This window comes from Strongylocentrotus purpuratus, unplaced genomic scaffold (assembly GCF_000002235.5).
Source record: "Strongylocentrotus purpuratus isolate Spur 01 unplaced genomic scaffold, Spur_5.0 spur5_scaffold_15, whole genome shotgun sequence".
Taxonomy (NCBI): domain Eukaryota; kingdom Metazoa; phylum Echinodermata; class Echinoidea; order Camarodonta; family Strongylocentrotidae; genus Strongylocentrotus; species Strongylocentrotus purpuratus.
In genome coordinates, this window is record NW_022145600.1 from 17,375,736 (window position 1) to 17,394,456 (window position 18,721).

Here is an 18,721-nt window from a genome sequence, read left to right on the forward strand (position 1 = left end):
ACAAAATTGCACTGTCTCATGAGATTGTAAGCTTAAAGATAAACTCCAGTACTGGTAAAAAAAAAAAAAAAAAATTCTCACAGAATCAAACGAAACTTACACTGAATGTTCAAGATTACAAATAAATGACATGTGCCAAACAATTTTGGAAGAAAATGTATACTGGCTGAGTAATGAGCATAGAAAGACAAGGAAACCAAGGTAGTACCATCCCCGACACCATGTGTATTGTCCCATATATAGCTTTGAGTGTTTGTTACTTTACCAAGACTCGGTCAAATTTATTATGATTTTGATGACTCCAGAACCTTGCAGTGCACACCAATACTTACATGCTACATGATCAACTGTTTCTGATCCTTTCACACCTTTTCTTTCACAATGCAATCGCATTACCAGTACTAAAGTTTATCTTTAAGTACGCTTGTGCACATTTGTTCTGGTTCTAAACAATCAAAGCAAGAGAACTTTGGATGACCCCCACGCTCAACTCTGCATCAATATGAACTAATGTGAAAGTTGCATGTAAGGCTAATATTTGATAAGTGTATAGTGGCAAGAAACACCAAACATTTAGAGCAAAACAAACTCATGCATCTGTTCCACTTTATTTGTTTAGCACATCACGTCACCTCCGCATATAGATAGATTAATTTCACAAGTTGCACTGATTTTGCACTGAGAGTATTATTTTCTAAGCTCTAGCTTATCCAGGCCTCTATAGTCCTACCTAATTCCAACATATTGCTACCTCATGGAACTAAATCCCTTGGTAAGTTTTTTTTTAAACACTTGACCGAGTATACGAGTCATGTCATTGATCATCAGGACCTGTATTCTATTCAATACTTAAGTACTTAGTATTTGGCTTAGATAAAATACTTAGCCAATTTTGGTACTAAATTCAAACTTTTTGGCTTAGTATTTAACCCTAAATTTAAGACAGCTCCCTACCAGACTTAAGCCAATTATCTGGAGGCCTTGATTGGCAGGCATATGGTTTTCTTACGCAGTATTATAACCTGCTCACAATTATATTAGCGCACATTTATTGTGACGCATCAATCTGCATTACTTTTGATTGACTGTGTGATGCCACCAATGCTTATCAGTAAGTATTTTACTGAGATTTTGTCTCAGTAAGTAAAAGTCTAAAAATGCGATTTGAATACGAGATAAGTAAACTATTTAGCTTAGCCATTTACTTAGTTATTCTTACTTATAGTTAGTATTTCTTACTTATTCTAAGTGTTGAACTGAATACTGGCCCTGAGTCATAGAAGGTCGTCTACATGGAAAGAAGATGAGGGGTAGACATCGTAAAGACTTTCTAGATGATTTAATCACAGAATGTGGAGCAACAGAATATGAATAACAGAATACGCTGAAGACCGAGGTACTTGGAGAGACACTTGATGTAGAATTCTGACTGGGTCACTGAACCTGTCATAAACTGACAGATCATTATTGATGATGGCATGGTACCTTCGCCCAGGTGTTCAATGATTACCAGGTTGGATTTGAGTCACGTGGTCTGTTCGGCATTGTGAGTATCTCTTTAAAAAAAGTGCTAGAATACTCTTTACTGAACGGAGAAAGTGCATACATGTACCATGTGTGTTACACCAAGCTGAGTCGAATGTCCTGGGGTCCGTTTCATAAAACTTGTTATCTATAACAACTGCTAAAATTCTAAGACAAATTTGCTCTCAGCCAATCAGATGCCATGATTTCAGTAGCTTATAACAGTAGCTTGTAACTTGTTATTGATATCAAGTTTCATGAAACAGGGCCCAGGGTAATATCTTTACAGCGCTGAAGACATCATAGCTGTCTTAGAGGAGATTAACTGGAGTGATTGCATCCCCCGAACGCAGCACGATCCTCAACCTACAGACGTGATTGGCTGTAGACTTCATAGCTGTCTTACAGGAGATTAACTGGAGTGATTGCATCCCACGAACGCAGCATGATCCTCAACCTACAGACGTGATTGGCTGTAGACTTCATAGCTGTCTTACAGGAGATTAAGTGGAGTGATTGCATCCCCCGAACGCAGCATGATCCTCAACCTACGGACATTATTGGCTGTAGACTTCATAGCTGTCTTAGAAGAGATTAACTGGAGTGATTGCATCGCCCGAACGGAGCATGATCCTCAACCCATGGACATGATTGGCTGTAGACTTCATAGCTGTCTTAAAGGAGATTAACTGGAGTGATTGCATCCCCCGAACACATCATGATCCTCAACCTACGGACATGATTGGCTGTAGACATCATAGCTGTCTTAGAGGAGATTAACTGGAGTGATTGCATCCCCCGAACAGATCATGATCCTCAACCTACGGACATGATTGGCTGTAGACATCATAGCTGTCTTAGAGGAGATTAACTGGAGTGATTGCATCCCCCGAACGGAGCATGATCCTTCACCTACGGACATGGTTGGCTATCATTGGTGAGGGCTACAACGCTGTAGACATCATAGCTGTCTTAGAGGAGATTAACTGGAGTGATTGCATCCCCCGACCGGAGCATGATCCTCAACCTACGGACGTGATTGGCTATCATCGGTGAGGGCACCACCGAGAGATGGATGCAGAACAGCTCATAGCACGTCACCCCAGACAACCCAGGAAAGGCATGGCTCACAACTTCTCTGTATAAGCAAAGTAGGAATGACACAATATTTATAAAGATATACCTGTGCTTGAAATTCTATTTAAACTCACAAATCACATATAATTCGGAAAGCAAATACTCTTTTCAATGAACATTGAATATCCAAAGTCAAAGCAAATAAATACCACTGATGAAGGTGATGGGACAAACTATCACTTCCGAGGCGATCTGGATGTAGCTATCTTTCCAAAGCAATCAGGGGAAAGATAGCATATACATTCGGAACGCCGAGGAAGGGATAGTTTAATTGCCATCGCCTGAAACCAAAAGGAGATTATTTGCTATATATTACACATCAGAAACATTTTACTTCTTCCGTTATTTTAGAGCAACAAATCATCAATTAACAGCTAGCAAACGGTGTACGAAACGTACGTACATACGTATATGCGGCGTATACAAGAAAGTGCATTGCACTGTGCAGATAGTACTACTATCTTCAGTGAAAGTGTGTTGCAGTGTGTTGCACTGTATAGATAGAACTACTATCTACACAGTGCAACAAACTTTTCTTCCCCCATCAATGATGGGCGAACTATCTTTCATCACATGATTTACTTAGAGACATTTGTATTAAGCGCTATATAAAAATTAAATATTATTATTATTATTATTGAAGCAAATTGTTTGAAAAAAAATATACTTAAAGGCATCGTTAAACAATTTTAAATCTGAGATGCATGGCTCTACATGCTATCAATGTCTGTGATATGGTGTAATATTGAAGCCCTAAAAGAATTGTGCTTTAAATTGATCATGAAGTGCCTCATAATAGTAAAAATCTTTGAGTGACCGGTTTTACCATACTCATTTTCCCCAATAAACTGTAGGGTAATAAAAAATGTTAGGAAATAAAACCGTTTTCCAATCATAAATAGCTTGATAATCTGACAGGTGATCGGCTTTTAAAAGTCATGGGATTCCTGACTAACCTAATGTTTTATAGGCCTAATTATGATTGCAGCATGAGCTAAATCCAGATTTTTTTTTAGAATCTGAGGCAAAGATACCCAATCCCTTTAATCAAAGCCATCTGTGAGTGTTTTTATTCCAACCACGTAAAGTGATATTTACCTGAAATACTTTCCGGCTAGTATACCAGGTATCGGACTCCTCGTGTTTCTGGGGAGTCCTCTGTTGAACACGAGGAGACCCTGCAGGATGGAAGAAAAATAATTGCATTGTTAACCCACTGTATACATTAATCGGATGAACCCGGTACTGAAGCCTATGGGAATGAGAGAATTCAGAAGTCAATGGGTTAAAATCCAACACTGACAATGTATTGATGTGTAGATATACAAGCAGTCACAGTAAGGTCAAAACTTTTAAGTGTACATTTCTAGAGATGTACATCCTATGGCAGCACCGTGATTTCTGCCATTCTACCAAGCACCTCATAAAAAGGGAGAATGTTTGTAGCAACAAAAGGTATGGGATTAGACCCCATTCTTATTTAGACAAATAAAACACAACAACTGAAATCAAACAAACAGAAACTGTCTGTGACCGAGTGACCTGGTAATGAGGATTAATGCCTTACCAAAGGGCACTAGCGCATCGACTTGGTTTTGAACCCGGGTCACCGGATTACGAGACCACTGCTCTACCGACTGAGCTATCGCGCCTCCTCCTAAAACATATAATTAATGTTTTTCATTCGTTCATTAGTGCAAATATTTTCATGAGTTCAAAGATTTATGTTCTATTCAACGAGGCGTCTATTAAATTTGGCTGACGCCTCATTGAATAGAACGTTAATCTTCCAACTAATGAAAATATTTGCACTACTGACCTCATTCACTATGTTTGTATACTATTGGAGTCACCTCTTGCCCATAGTTCTAACCAGAACCTCTCAAGACAGTGTATATTTTTTTTTGATACTATAAAATATCAACACACTTTATTATAGATCTTTGGTTGTACTAAGAACACAAAACTATATAAGGAAACACTGTGAAACTTACGCTTGGGTCTTCAAAGTATAGGAGATAGGAGAGTGTGAAGTCTCCCTCTCGAACTGTTTCCATCACATAGCCTTGCTGCAGTTTCTCATGACACTGTTCCACCATGTCCCAAACCTGATAGGAAAAGTAAATACTCAATGATTATTCTGCCTTTACCCATTTTACTGAAATTATCAAATAATTGCGTTTTCTAACAAGATCGCTGAAAAACTGTGAATGGCAGACAAAGACTCTATGTTAATCACAACTGAATCGTCCAATTCAGAAGTTAGACTTATTGATGGTGGAAGTCTCCAAAATGACATGCCTTGTTGTGATTGATGCATTTGTCCTCAATCACTTCTCTCTTTTCGGAAAGAACACTTCTTTAGAACAGATCTTTCTAAGAAATTAAGACTGAAGTAGGTTCATTATCTCATTATTATTTGTTACAGGGCCCTGATTACAAGCAAATTTCTGCTTCTAAGGATTTTATTGATTATTGTATACTTTCATTGTAAATTGTTTTATACTGGTTGAATAAAGAATTGAATTAAATTGAATTGAAAAAGTATAGTTGGGCTTTTCAAACTTCAACTTATTCACTCACCTTCTCTTGGAGAAGCTTCTTCTGGCCACCCACATGCTCCGATTCACAGCTGAAATTGATAGAGGGCGCCAACACCTGATCCGTAGTCCTGTTCACATGGACGAAGTGCACCAGGCCGGGAAAGTCCTCCAGGTAGTTGGTCATGGTGATGTTGCGCTCAGCCCGCACCGCTAGGTAGTCGTGGTAAAGGGTCAGTGATTCTATGAGGGATACACGCACATCCCCGATGACCGGTAGGTAGCGGGAGGGGGCGCGCACCAGGGGGGCGTTGCGCAGGATGTAGCAGCGCGTGAAGATGCTCTTGAGGGTCTTGTTCATTTCGGAGAGAATGGATTCCAGTCTGTAGTATGGATAGAGAAGAGGACAGCACATTGCCCATCCATTGTATTAAAGGAAACGTTTAACAATGTTAGATCTGAGATGCACGGCCCTACGTGTTATCAGTGTCTGTGATATGGTGTAATATTGAAGCCCAAACAAAATTGTGCTTCAAAATTATCAAGAAGTGCCTCAAAAAAGTAAAAATCTTTGAGTGACCGATTTGACCATACTCGTTTTTCCCAATAGACTGTAATGTTATGGAAACCATTAGAACAATGCAAAATTTGATTTTGATTTCCAATCATAAATATCTTGATAATCAGACAGGCGATCGGCCTGATGAAGCATCCCGGAGTGGACGTGAAACCGTGAAGTACGTCCAATTGACTTGTTTATATCTGTATGATTGATTCACAATTCCCAGCATCATCTAGCGACACCAGTGTTTTAATAGTCAATTTCACACAATGCATTATGGAAAAAAGTCGACAAAAATATCAGATGCAGCATTGTTATAATACCTAGGAGATGAGGGGATTTAATCAGAATTTTTGGTGGGGAAAGTTTGAAGAGATTTGATGGGCCTATTCTATGTAATACGTGTCCTAATGCTAGAAAAAGTGGTCAAATCGACCCCAATCAACAACAATATGGTCAATTTCTATTGATTTTTCGTTCAAAATCAGGCCAAATTTTCAGTCAGAATCAACCGATGGGTGGACTTTTACATCAAAATTTGATACAAAACTGTGCGCTGATATCAGAACAATCAATCTCATTGAAATTATTACAAAGTTTGGACCACTGTGGTCATTGCAAACTTGTTGAAAGATTTCTACTCGAGAGCTGTAAAATTGGCCTTCTGTGGCTTGACGATCTGGGCACTGTTAATTGTGAATCAACTCTATTAATCTACTACCACATGCTCGCTCCAGTTAGAAAGTTGATTGGCTGAGACGCATTCTTTTGTAGAAAATGTACATGCCATGACATTTTCCAGAGCAAAATGTACTTTACCTTGGTGGCATATTAGCGCTGGAGCCTTGGTTTGTTGTCAAGCCACACCCCTTAGCGATCATCCACTGCTTGATCAGTTCTGTGTGAACCTGCTGAACACCTTGGATCTGCATGGACAGAAACAACACAAAATAGAAACCATTATACAGTCAAACCTGTCTATAGCGACCGCCCAAGGGAAACACAAAAAGTGGTCTTTGTAGACAGGTTCCTTTAGTACATGTTTCAATGAGAAACCATTTTCAAGGGAAACAAAAAGTGTGCTTGTTGTAGACAGGTGGTCTTTGTAGACAGGTGGTCACTAAAGCAGGTTTGACTGTACATCTGAATTTGAAAACTAATCTTGAGTTAACTTGTGCTGAATGTTCAAGAGTACAAATTAATTTCTGCAAAACTTTTTTATTTATTTATAGAAATACTTGTGGGGTATTCTGCAGTTGTTCCAAAAATGTTTAATCAGAGATACCAGTTGGTTTCTCCAGAGGAGCCTGTAAAGAGATGCAGACATTTTGGAGCCTCATATATTATGTACAATATGAAGCCTGTTAAAAACCTGATATGGAAAGGTGTCAGGGTCTGAATGCAGAGATTCATTTGTTAGCAGATATTACTTATATAAAATTTACTTGCCCTCATTACATCATTACCAGAACTCATGATTGAATGATGTACTGAGCGAGACTGAGCGAGACGGGAAGATTCGCCGGCAATTCGCTCGAAGAGTACTCTAGCACATTTTCAGCAAGGGAAAAACTAGGGTGGGGTGCTGGGGCAACGAAAACTGTGCTCCTTATGTAAAGCTTCTCTTCTATCTCTTAATGTAGGGCACTGAGCCCTGCTTCAAAAGTGCCCTACAGGTGCAGTGTAAATCAATTTACCGATCCAAACAGGATGGCTTTGGATGATTAATTCCTATTCCCAAAACAATTTTTTGACACATCGTGGGGGAGGGGGGGGGGGGGCGGGTGCTTCACAAAGATCCTAAGTTGAACTTATCTCTAAATGGGACTTAACAATTATGGAAAGCCGTTAGCATCTCTGAAAATATTTTGTAACAGATATTTTAAAGGGCATAAAATGTTGATTTAAATCATTCATATTTTCTCTTATCATGGGAGATATCATGTTCTTGATGTGGAATTTATGAAAAGTCTAAAAAACTTGAATTTTTACTTTTTAATATATTCTATTTTAAGGCTACAAATGGCTCTCCATAATCTTTAAGTCTAACTTAGAGTTTAGTTCGAATTAGAATCTTTGTGAAACACCCCCCAAAACACAATCTGGTATAACAGCAACTTACCCTTGATTTCTTGACGGCATTGCCAAGCTGCTTGAGATCCGCATCCAGTTTACCAACGCTGCTCTGTCTATGGAGTGCCTCACTGGTCTCCGTCCTAGAGATGGCATTCAAGAGGTCACTCAGACGCTTCAAGCAGTGACTGACCCAGGTCGCGACCTGATTGTTGACCTGATTTAAAGAAAAAAATTAATTAGGTTCAAATGACAGTCCATTAACTTTAAATTTAGGTCATGTTAAACTTGAAAGGTATCTTGTAGTTTGGGACCACGTGGACGCACTTGTGGTTATGAAACTGGGAGTTTACTTGAAGTCATAAACCATAAGCGATCTTTAGGTTAGAGCGATTTATCGACAGCAGGAAGTCCTCACTCAACATTATGTTTTTCTATGGATGTAACTAACTTTGAGGTTACACCAGCTTGCATTTTTATATGAGTGCTTTCCTGGCTTGTACATGTAGTTCAAACTGTGAAATACATTGTTTTGGTCCTATGTGAAACTGGTTGCTGTAAGTGGATCGTTGTTAATAGCTTCTAGGTTTCTCAAACTTAAAGTTTTAAACTATGATGGTCATGGGAACATAGCTCAAATCAATCAATTCATTTAGTAGTTTAAGCGGTACTTGAAATGGCATCAATCATCATTTAAGGCAGAAGGCAGCAACTGACCAAGGAAGTTACCTGATACAAGAACAATCAAATTGGTTACTGTAATTTTTTTATGGCATTCAAGAGATCACCCAGGCGCATAAAGCAGTGATTGTTGCCTCAAAACCGACATCAAATCTGCTTCGTCATTAGGCTTAAAAAAAAGATGTTGTATTGTCCTTTGCAACCGACCCAAAAATCTTGAAATCTATGGTCGGCTTTAAAAAAAAAAAGAAGTTTTTTTAACAGTTTTTTTAGAAAAAAATGTATTAAGCATTCAAAACTGAGAAATATCAGCCCAAAGTGGGAGTAAAAAAAAAAAAAAGTTTTCTGACCAACCGACCCATGTTAGGGCACCTAAGGCCGATGAAAGTGGATCTCATGGTTCTCGTCAGCGCCCGCATCAAATTTTGCTCGCGCACCAAAAAAGTTCAACACTCATCGCTGACGAAATTCCCGCGTCAAAAAGTCCAGATATGAAATTGCCGCCTCAAAAAATCAACAATATTTTCGATTGGCTGCCGCGCGTGGCCCATGTGACACGCGTCCATGGCGATGTCTGCCAAGTCGATCGGCCGATTGGTTGGATACATGGTAAAATCACTTTAAAATACATCGCATAATAGCATAACACATATCCCACACATACCATACCATGCCAGTGTCACTGAAGAACCACATTTGCAATGAAAAATATATCCTAAAATATCACATTTTAGCGATGTAATCGGCGGTCCCGCTACCCAAATCTGAAAAATCGAGTTTCTTACGCGTGTATGTAAGAAATATGGGTACCATAAAATGAGCTTTATTTCAAGTATTTTTCAGATATAGAGCCCGATTTTGTGTTAATCGCAAGCTCAAAAGTATCTCATCGCATGTATTAAATCAATGCAGCCGGACTCCGCAACGCACACACGATATGTCTGTCTAATTCAGATTCCAACTTCCGATCACCGCTGTGCCTGTCTTTGGCCAGGCGAGCACCCTGGAGCTCCGGCGTGGGATACCTGCTCCGCCCGCTTGTGCTATACATCAGCGCGGAAACGCACGGCGCGCGCGAGCGCTTCCTATTGACTTTGTACATGCGGCCGTAAACTGAAACGCTCGGCCGATAACTGGCTCCAAAACAGTGAAAATTGAAATGAATATTGTCATGGCAATTCGTGATTTTTTTCTGGGATTCTTTTTTTGTTTAAATAATAATAATATTTGCTTCATGATTTGAACAAGAAATGATAATAAATAGGAAGTAAAGAGTCCAATAAATAGGATTTTGTCTTAAGTGGCCGAAAACCGGGTCCTTTACTCTACCTACTTACAATAAAAGAATATGAAGGAAAGTACTTGTGAGAAGATAGAAGAAGAAGAACAAGAAGAAGAACAAGCAAGAAGAAAGAGCAGAAGAACAAATAATAAGAAGCAGACTGAAGACGAACAAAGAAAGATGTATATCGCTATATCATCAAGTTCATAATTTAATACCAGTATAATAAAACAGGGCCTTAAGTTTAAGTCAGAAACAAGACAGTATAAATGAAAATGAAATGAAATGAAGATGGTGTCACAGAAACCCAAATATCACAGAGAATTTGGAAGATTGGAGTATGATATTGGTGTAAGAGCGTTACATGTATAATGTACAAGACTATTTCTATTGGTTTGTATATGAAAGATGAATTTGGATCAAAATCCCTCATTCAAATTCCAAATATGCCCGCGAGAACATGAAATCAAAGTCAGATGAAAGATGAAAGTTGATCTAAATCCCTCATCAAAATCTCAACAATGCCTGACGAGAACCATGAGATCAACTTTCATCGGCCTAAAGGGCAATATAACATCTTTTTTTTTTAGGCCTTAGGTTTAGCCAGACCTGGCTCTTGCTTGTGGTACTAACCTCTGTTACCACTACCAAGATGATGCTTGGTAAGAGTCGCACAACATGAAGAACGTGCGGGCTACATGGGCAAGATTGTTGAAGGAATACTGTCATCTGAGCAGCATCTTCCAGTGTCCCTCCTCCTCTCTTCTCTCTTCTACTCCTCCTGGTCGCCCTTGGAGATGGAGATGTAGTGGAGTGGCGGCTTGCAGAGGCCTGGGAAGAGGATGAGGAGGATGCCATCTGAGGCTGATTGCCTGGGGTGCTGTTTTGGGTTGATGTGGCTGATTTGATCGGAGTTGACGGGTGATCGGAGTTGAGGGTCGATGTGCTACTGGTGTCTGCATCACGAGGTTTCGGTCCCTTGTTTGGTAAATGCATGTAGGGAGGATGTTTTAATATGATGAGAACTTCAGAATTCAATTTTGCTCATTTATTTTTATTATTATTGAACTAAACAAGAGCTAGCCTTTTAAAGAGAAAAACGATGTCAGAAAATAGAAGAAAACATTTTTTTTTTTCCAGAGATATTTAAACAAAAAATAATAACTGGGATAACCCAAAATAGCACCACTGTTTAAAACAGAACGCTGATACAAGAAAAAGGTAAGGTGACAGAATGTCATCACAAATTTACCACAAACCATGTTCATTGAATAGACATATATCTCCCCCCCCCCCCTCCCCCAATAAATTAATGCTTACTGACGTGTTTCTGTATCAAAGAGGGAAGGAGTGTGGGTGTGTTTCCCCTATTAAATATCTGTGGCACAGTTTTGATTGTACAGTTATTTCGGACAAATTTTAAAAAGAAATTCAGCCTTTATATATACCTACTCGTTATATTTCAAGTGACACAGTCTATTAGTTTGTTGATTGGAAAGATGACTTACTTCAATTGGAGTATACCAGATGGTTTTGGAGCTTGGGGGTTCAGGGACACGCCCACCTGGGGTGTGGTCGACGGAGGGTATGCTGGCCGTGTCCGCCCCATGACCCCCCGCAAGGTCGCACCAACTCTCCATGTGAGAATCCCCCGATGTACTCATGTCCTCTGACTTCTGACCTTCACCTGACCCCTTCAACCTTGTGGAAATTGTTGCCCCTTGCTGCTCTCCCTCTGATGTTCGCTGACACTCAGTTTGGGGAGGGTTGGTACCGACATCTGATTTGTCTTCCTCTGGGTCATCCGATGGTAGAGGGCTACGGTCTTCATGCGTGTTGGCTGGACTGTAGTATTGGGACTAAAAAGGAAGAAAAGGCAGATACCGGTAATCTGAAAATTCTTCATCCCTGGGACTTAAAGTGACTAGGTAACATAGCCTCAGATTCTGAAACAAAATCCTTGATTTAGCTCATGCTGCAATCATAATTATAAACCTTTAGGTCAGTCAGGAATCCCATGACTTTTACAAGCCGATCACCTGTCTAATTATCAAGATATCTATGATTGGAATTCAAAATATCATTTTTTGTTTTCCAAACAGATTTTATAACACTACAGTCTATGGCGCAAAATGAGTATGGTAAAACCGGTCACTCAAAGATTTTTACTTTTTTGAGGCACTTCATGGTCATTTTGAAGCAATATTTTCAGGGCTTCAATATTATACCATATCATAGACACTAATAGCACGTAGAGCCATGCGTCTCAGATCCAACCTTGTTAAATGATGCCTTCAATATGACAGATAGAATTCTGATAAATGTAGGTTTATATTCATATCCTCATTCTTAACTCTGTGATATTTGGCTTTGCTCAATACAGTAAATTGCGTATAGGGCTAAATAATTTTTTCTTATATAAAAAGTATGAATAATATTTGGCATTTTAAAGTACCGGTAACAGAAATTAAGGTAGAGGAAATAAAGAGAATGGTGTACAACATGTACAAATTCTGATAATTTTGATAAGTGAAATTTGACAAATAAAGGTGTCATGGCCTAGCCGAAACATCACTGCGCAGCAACACCACTTCATGTTCCCCTAAAATTTTGAGCGAGTAGCTTTCTTAAACTTACCCCATCTGACCCTCCTCCCTCTCCAGCACTCAGAAACTCCCCATCGCTGAAGACCCCTGACTGCCTGTTCTCCCAGTCTGATCCTCCTCCTCCTCCTCCCCCTCCTCCTCCTCCCCCTCCTCCTCTCTGAGACGGGGCCTCGTCCTGCATCTCCTGTAGTGGGCCCTTGGGGGCGGGGTAGAGTGACCGGGCTAGATTGATGATCAGGAGGACATCGGATGGGTGGAGCTCGGCTGCATTGCGACTAAAATGCAAGGTGATGATACTTGAAGGCTTAATTGTCAGGGGGTGTTTCACAAAGATTTTAAGTCAAACTTAAAATAGAATACATTCAAAAGCAAAAATTCAAGTATTTTAGACTTTTCATAAATTCCACATCAGGAACATGAAATCTCCCATGATAATAGAAAATATGAATGATTTGAATCAACATTTTATGCCTTTTAAAATAACTTTTGCAAAATAATTTCAAAGATGCTAACAGCTTTCCATAGTTGTTAAGTCCAACTTAGAGATAAGTTAAACTTAGGATCTTTGTGAAACACCCCCCCCCCTGATTTTGCATTTCTTGAAAGCAGACTCAACTGAGCCGGCTGACTGTAAGATAAAGTGGAGTACTGGTAACATGCAACTGCATTGTGAAAGAAACTGTCAAGAAGTTAAATTTTTTGGAAAGGTTGATTTTATAGCACACAGGTATTGCTGAATACTATGATTTAGAATCACCAAAATAACAAGAAATCTGACAATTTTACTAAAATCACATGCAGTGCACACCGATAGGGATAACCTTTTAATGACCCTGTGACCTTTGACCTGTACACCTTATACACCCAAAGTCTTTTCAGTTCATCCATGCAAGCTCATACATACTTGATCAAAGTTTGGTTTGAATTGCTCGAATGCTTTTCAAGTAATGAGATATTTTATTTCTGGCATTTTAAAAATCCCTTTAAGGCTCTGTGACCTGTGACCTGTGACCTCTTTCAATCAAAATCTAATTCATTCTTGTATGGTCACACATAAGCATGTCTTTATCAAAGATCAGGTAATTCTGTGAAGCGGTTCTCAAGTTATCGTGGTAGCAAAGAGCGAGCAGACCACCCAGGAACCCAATGCCTCCACCTTTGGTGGCGAACGCATACAAAATACAAATCAAAATTACCTTGAATATAATGCCAATAGCTTAGCTCCTGTGATCAACATGGCATGGACTGCATTCTTGTCTCCAGCTGACCTGAACTTGAGCAGGACGGATTCCAGGAGACCGATGCAGAGTTCATTCAGGGTTTGGTTGACCTCTAGAGTCTCTACAGCCTAATGATCAGATGATAAGACAGAACAATTTAAAATATACATTAAAGTCATCGTTTAACAATGTTAAAATCTGAGATGCATGGCCCTACGTGTTATCAGTGTCTGTGATATGGTGTAATATTGGAGCCCTAGAAAAAAATGTGCTTCACAATGATCATGAAGTGCCTAAAAAAAAGTAAAAATCTTGGAGTGACCGGTTTTACCATCCTCATTTTCCCCAATAGACTGTAGTGTTATAAACCCGTTATTAAGACAAATTTTGATTTCCAATCATGAATATCTTGATAATCAGACAGGTGATTGGCTTGTAAAAGGGTTCCTGACTGACCTAAAAGTTTATAATTATCATTGCAGCATCAGCTAAATCCGGGATTTGTTTCAGAATCTGAGACAAAGATACCCAATCCCTTTAAATATCTGGGTTCTGAGCATTGAGATGTGAGTTAGTCTAGCAGTATTATCAGTAGTACGGTTAGCTCTCTATTTGCCTTCGTCAGACAGACCCTGGTTCTAAACCAAGTCACGTCTTTCGGATGGTGATGTTAAGTGTTGGCTCAGTCAGTAGAGCGTCCGCCTCACAACCGTGAGGTCGTGGGTTCGAACCCCGGCCGCGTCATACCAAAAGACGTTAAAAGTAAAAGATGGGAGTTGTTGCTACCTTGTTTGGCGTTTGGCGTTCAACAGTAAGGAATAGAGCAACGTCGATCTAGCGCTGCTCAGTGGCTGCCGGGCTCACGATCGATTGGGCAAAAAGAATTTACGTTTCAGTTTAATAAAATTTGGAGTGGACTATTAGGCTATTATTATTATTATTATTATTATTATTATTATTATTATTATTATTATTATTATTATTACTATTATTAGTAATCACATCAGATTGATACAAATCTTTCAAACCCATTGAAACAATGAGATTTCATGAAAACAAAATTATTTTTTTTCCTTCTGATTTTGCCCAGAAGTAGTTTCAAAATTACAGGACCATTAACAGATGCATTAAACACACTAAGAAGCCAACATATGCCTTTTTTGGGGTGTACATGTGTGCATTTTCATTTTGTATTCTGAAGACAGACAAATACAGAGATTCTTGGCCTCAAGATCCTTTTCAACTGCCCCTATTAAAGCTATGTGGTATTGGTAGATAGATAGATAAATAGATGAGTTATTTATACATGTCATGTGACTCACACACCTCCAGGAGAAAAGATTGTTCCCTGTGGTACAGCTCACACCAACTGTCCAAGATGGAGCCTAAGGTATCCCATAATGCATCTCTCTGACTCGGACTATCCTTTCGTAACCTGTAAGGGTGACAGGATTTCAGGTGATGAGATGTTAAGTATCAATATCGCAATATATACCGGTATACATACTAACTTTGTTTCGGATGCATCATTTTCAACAAACATAGAATACTTCATGTGCCTAGCACAAAAGGCTCAACACAGAGTACAGCAACAAATTAGTCAAGGAGGTCAATCTTTCTCTTCAAGCTATCCACATACATGCACAAGTCAAGATGAGAGGATAATGGTTGTGTTACGCATACACGTTGCATGGTAAAAGAATTAAACTCTATCTCAACAAACCTAAGACAGTGTTGTATGTAAGTAATGTCAACACTGACGGTCTTCACTGTCTTGTAAAAGGAAATTCAGATTTTAACAAATAAAAAAATAAAAAAATAAAAAAAAATCACATAAAAACTACTTTACAAGAAGCAAGCCTGAAACTGTTTCAGGGGAGAATTCTTCTTACTGCTCTGTTGATGCACCAAAGAAGAACTGAATAATCCGATGAAAGACCAGCAGCTTTTTGTGAAGGAATTGTTCCGTTTCCTCTCCGTCTCCATTGACTGTAATGTACAGGTGCTGGCCAAACTGAAAGGTGAAAGCAATTTGTTTAAAGTGAAACATTGTAGTTGTTTGAAAAGCCTTAAAACTTTAAAGTTGCTTAAATATGTTACACGTATCAGAAATTTTTTAGGTTGCATACTCAGACTGATAGACTAAGTGTAGTATTTGAATATGTAGTCCAAATACTATAGGCTTATGAACACAAAATGTGTACATTCTGTCGCTTATGTTAAAAACATACGAAAGGGGCTTGCAAACAGAGAAAGCATCAACAACAACAAAAGATCATCAGCTTCTGTTGGCATTTCTTGTTTCTGCTTTAAGTGCGTGTGTGTTGATTAGAAACCCAAAGTCTCCATTACAAGGAGGGGAAAAAGAGGGGGGGGGGGGCGGGACTATGTATCACATGATATCTATTGTGGACATATTACTCACTTGTTTCATGACAAAGATGAAATCATTATTACAGGTGATGCTGGAGTATGGACAGTTCATCTCCGATGAGAGCAGCCCATGAGATGCTATGATGGGGGAGAAGTACTGGGTCACTACGCTGAAGTCTAGGTCTCCAAGGATCTCATCAGGCTGTCAAAAAAAGACAAGAGGAGATGATTGTAGAAAGAACTGTGACCATAAAAAATGGCCAAATTTTCAGAGCTGCCAAGTGTCACGCATTGTGCATCGAGGGCCAAAAAACGCTGTCATGCATGGCACCCACTTATGTCACGCATCAGGGCCAGACTGGGAAAAAAAGAAGAAAAAGGTAGTAATTGCTAGACTACATACTGGCCAACCGCCTCGAGGCCTCAGCTAGCTCATCGCAAAGTTTGTGTACGTATATCGCATGCACGTAACATGCATGCAGGCCGGCTATCACGTCGCTTCACAATTTCGAAACGTACACTTTACACTATGCCCTCGCGCCGAGTCATGAAAATGTCACGCATAGCTGATCTTTGAACTTGACATCTCTGTATTTTGTGGTTTGTCTCATTGGCTTTTGACTCAAAGACCTTAAGATTGTACCCGGTATACCCGATTCCTGAGCAGACAGAACACAGATTTCTGAATACTCTTTTGTGTTTGCTGTGTTATGTCTTATTTACAAGATAAGGTCTCACATACAAGTTTACTCTATATGGTGTATATAAGGAAATCTTTCTGGTGATTAGCCATCAACTACTAGAACTGGGTGGTCCCTGTGCCTTTGGGAATTAGTTAATTCAGTAGTCAGCGGCTTTACTGTACTGACTACAGTTGCAGTTTTGTTTTACTTCACAATTAGGAATTAATAGTGCTGTTAAGTTACAAACTCTCAACTTGTTTTAAACTGAACCAGGTGTAACTGGCTGGAGCCTATGGAAAATGAATCTATACAAACGACAACAACAAAATCCTACTACGATGGTTGCAACTATTTATTTCCTAAGATCTACATATATACATTACCTCTGTTAGGCCTCTGTCAAAGGCAGATTTTGCTAGGTGTTTCTTGAACTCACAATCATTCCACATGAAGACAATGTCTGGCATGCTAGGATTGCGGACTACCAGTAGACACTTCATCCTCGGGTCTCTTTAGACATCAAGTTTTCCTGTTAAAAAAAAATAAATAAATAGACATGACACAGCTAAATTCCAAGATTCTCTACAGGTTTTTATAACTTATGGACAAGTAAAATCGACTCCTAGGTTCCCATCTGAATTGATCAAAAGTGAGAAGGAGGGGTTCCATATTATTTGTTGTTTAATATTATGACAGCACACTCAAATCTTATAAGATAAATTTAAAAAGCAAAGTTTTTCTTCAACTCATTTGTCCATTCACTACAAAGGTTATCAGCCTGTAACAACAATAGATGTGCGCCATAGGGGTCTACATTCACATTAGTTTTTGACCTCAGACTCCTCGATCACCATCATTACTATTTGATTTTGAATAAAAAGTATCAAATACATATAAAGGAGGTGGACTCACAAAAAGAAGGACATTGGAGTAAAGGGAAGGGGGGGGGGGGGTAGCCTGGGTAGGGGCACTGATCTTACACTATAACATAAATGTGTAATGCAACAATGGGGAAGGGCATTGTATCAACTTTGTTTCCTCTCCATTGCTCTTTTCTTTCTTTCTCTTTTGAATGTTTTTTTCTAAAAATAGTTTTTTTACAATTTTTCCCTCCCCCTTCAGCCCACTACTCAGTGAGGAAACTGTGAGATATGGTAAGTAATACATCATGACAAAAGGAGTAAAAGACAATGACGTAACACACCATAAAAAATCCATCTTATTTATTCAATCACTCATTCAGCTCATTTTACATTTATAAATCTTGTAAAGTAGAAGATTTCAATTTCACCTAATGCATAGATCATCTAATCCAGAAATTGATGTTTAGAAGTTTTCCTTAAATTAATAAGAACAGAATTTTTTGAGAAACAAGCACGTGTTCAGTGCTTTCTTTTCTTCTTGCACTTCCCTAAAAATATAATTTAACTAAAAAAATAGTCTACATAGTACATGTAAACAAACATACTGATGGTGAATGGTATCTTTTCAGCTAACTCCGGGAAGCTCCAACACCGGCGCCGCAGCGGCGCCGGTGTTGGAGCTTCCCGGAGTTACTTTTCAGCGAGACCTCGAGGCTCGATTAAGCTCTAGACTATAATTATTATAAAACATCTACATGTATTTCATTAAACATATGTTCAAGGTTAATTGTTCGCCAGGCCCTTAGGAAGGATGATGAATCCTGAAAGGCCCTTCAACCTTCATCATCCTTCCTACATAGTACATGACATAAACATGACATCATGATGTATGTGACGGACTACGTACCTTTCTTAATCACAGAATTTACACTTTCATACGACACTCACGGCCCAAAATAGACTTCTACGCACAAAATCGATTTAAGGCATCACAAGATATTGTATCATGGGGTGTAGGCCAATATATTTATACTTACAAAATACAGAAATTCAGACGGTATAGACCTAACTTAGATCTAGAATAGCATAGATCTAGGGCTTTGTTGATGTGTACCCCTTTAAACAAAACAAAAAATACTTCCGGTGTGGGATCCGGATCCGGGATATTTCTGCGGAA

At 39.1% G+C, this 18,721-nt stretch overlaps 1 protein-coding gene across 1 annotated transcript; it reads right to left on the reverse strand.

Moving 5' to 3' along the window:
• Positions 1-418: 418 nt before the first annotated feature.
• LOC100892007 (Hermansky-Pudlak syndrome 1 protein) lies at positions 419-18,676 on the reverse strand. The gene is made up of 15 exons (XM_030985706.1): positions 18,582-18,676; positions 17,065-17,210; positions 16,051-16,200; positions 15,518-15,639; positions 14,952-15,060; positions 13,602-13,753; positions 12,437-12,680; positions 11,308-11,658; positions 10,433-10,777; positions 7,886-8,053; positions 6,583-6,689; positions 5,245-5,584; positions 4,656-4,769; positions 3,760-3,839; positions 419-2,662 (listed from the first exon to the last, which is right to left on the reverse strand). Exons 2-15 carry the CDS (start codon positions 17,179-17,181, stop codon positions 2,497-2,499), a joined length of 2,565 nt encoding a protein of 854 aa, XP_030841566.1. The 5' UTR covers positions 17,182-17,210; positions 18,582-18,676; the 3' UTR covers positions 419-2,496.
• Positions 18,677-18,721: the final 45 nt, after the last annotated feature.

Coding starts and splice junctions, on each gene's coding strand:
- LOC100892007 (XM_030985706.1), bottom strand. CDS start 17,181: ATGAAGTGTCTACTGGTAGTCCGCAATCCTAGCATGCCAGACATTGTC. Junction 15,640..16,050: donor TCATCTTTGTCATGAAACAA/GTGAGTAATATG, acceptor TTCACCTTTCAG/TTTGGCCAGCACCTGTACAT. Junction 6,690..7,885: donor ATGCCGTCAAGAAATCAAGG/GTAAGTTGCTGT, acceptor CTGTCCATGCAG/ATCCAAGGTGTTCAGCAGGT.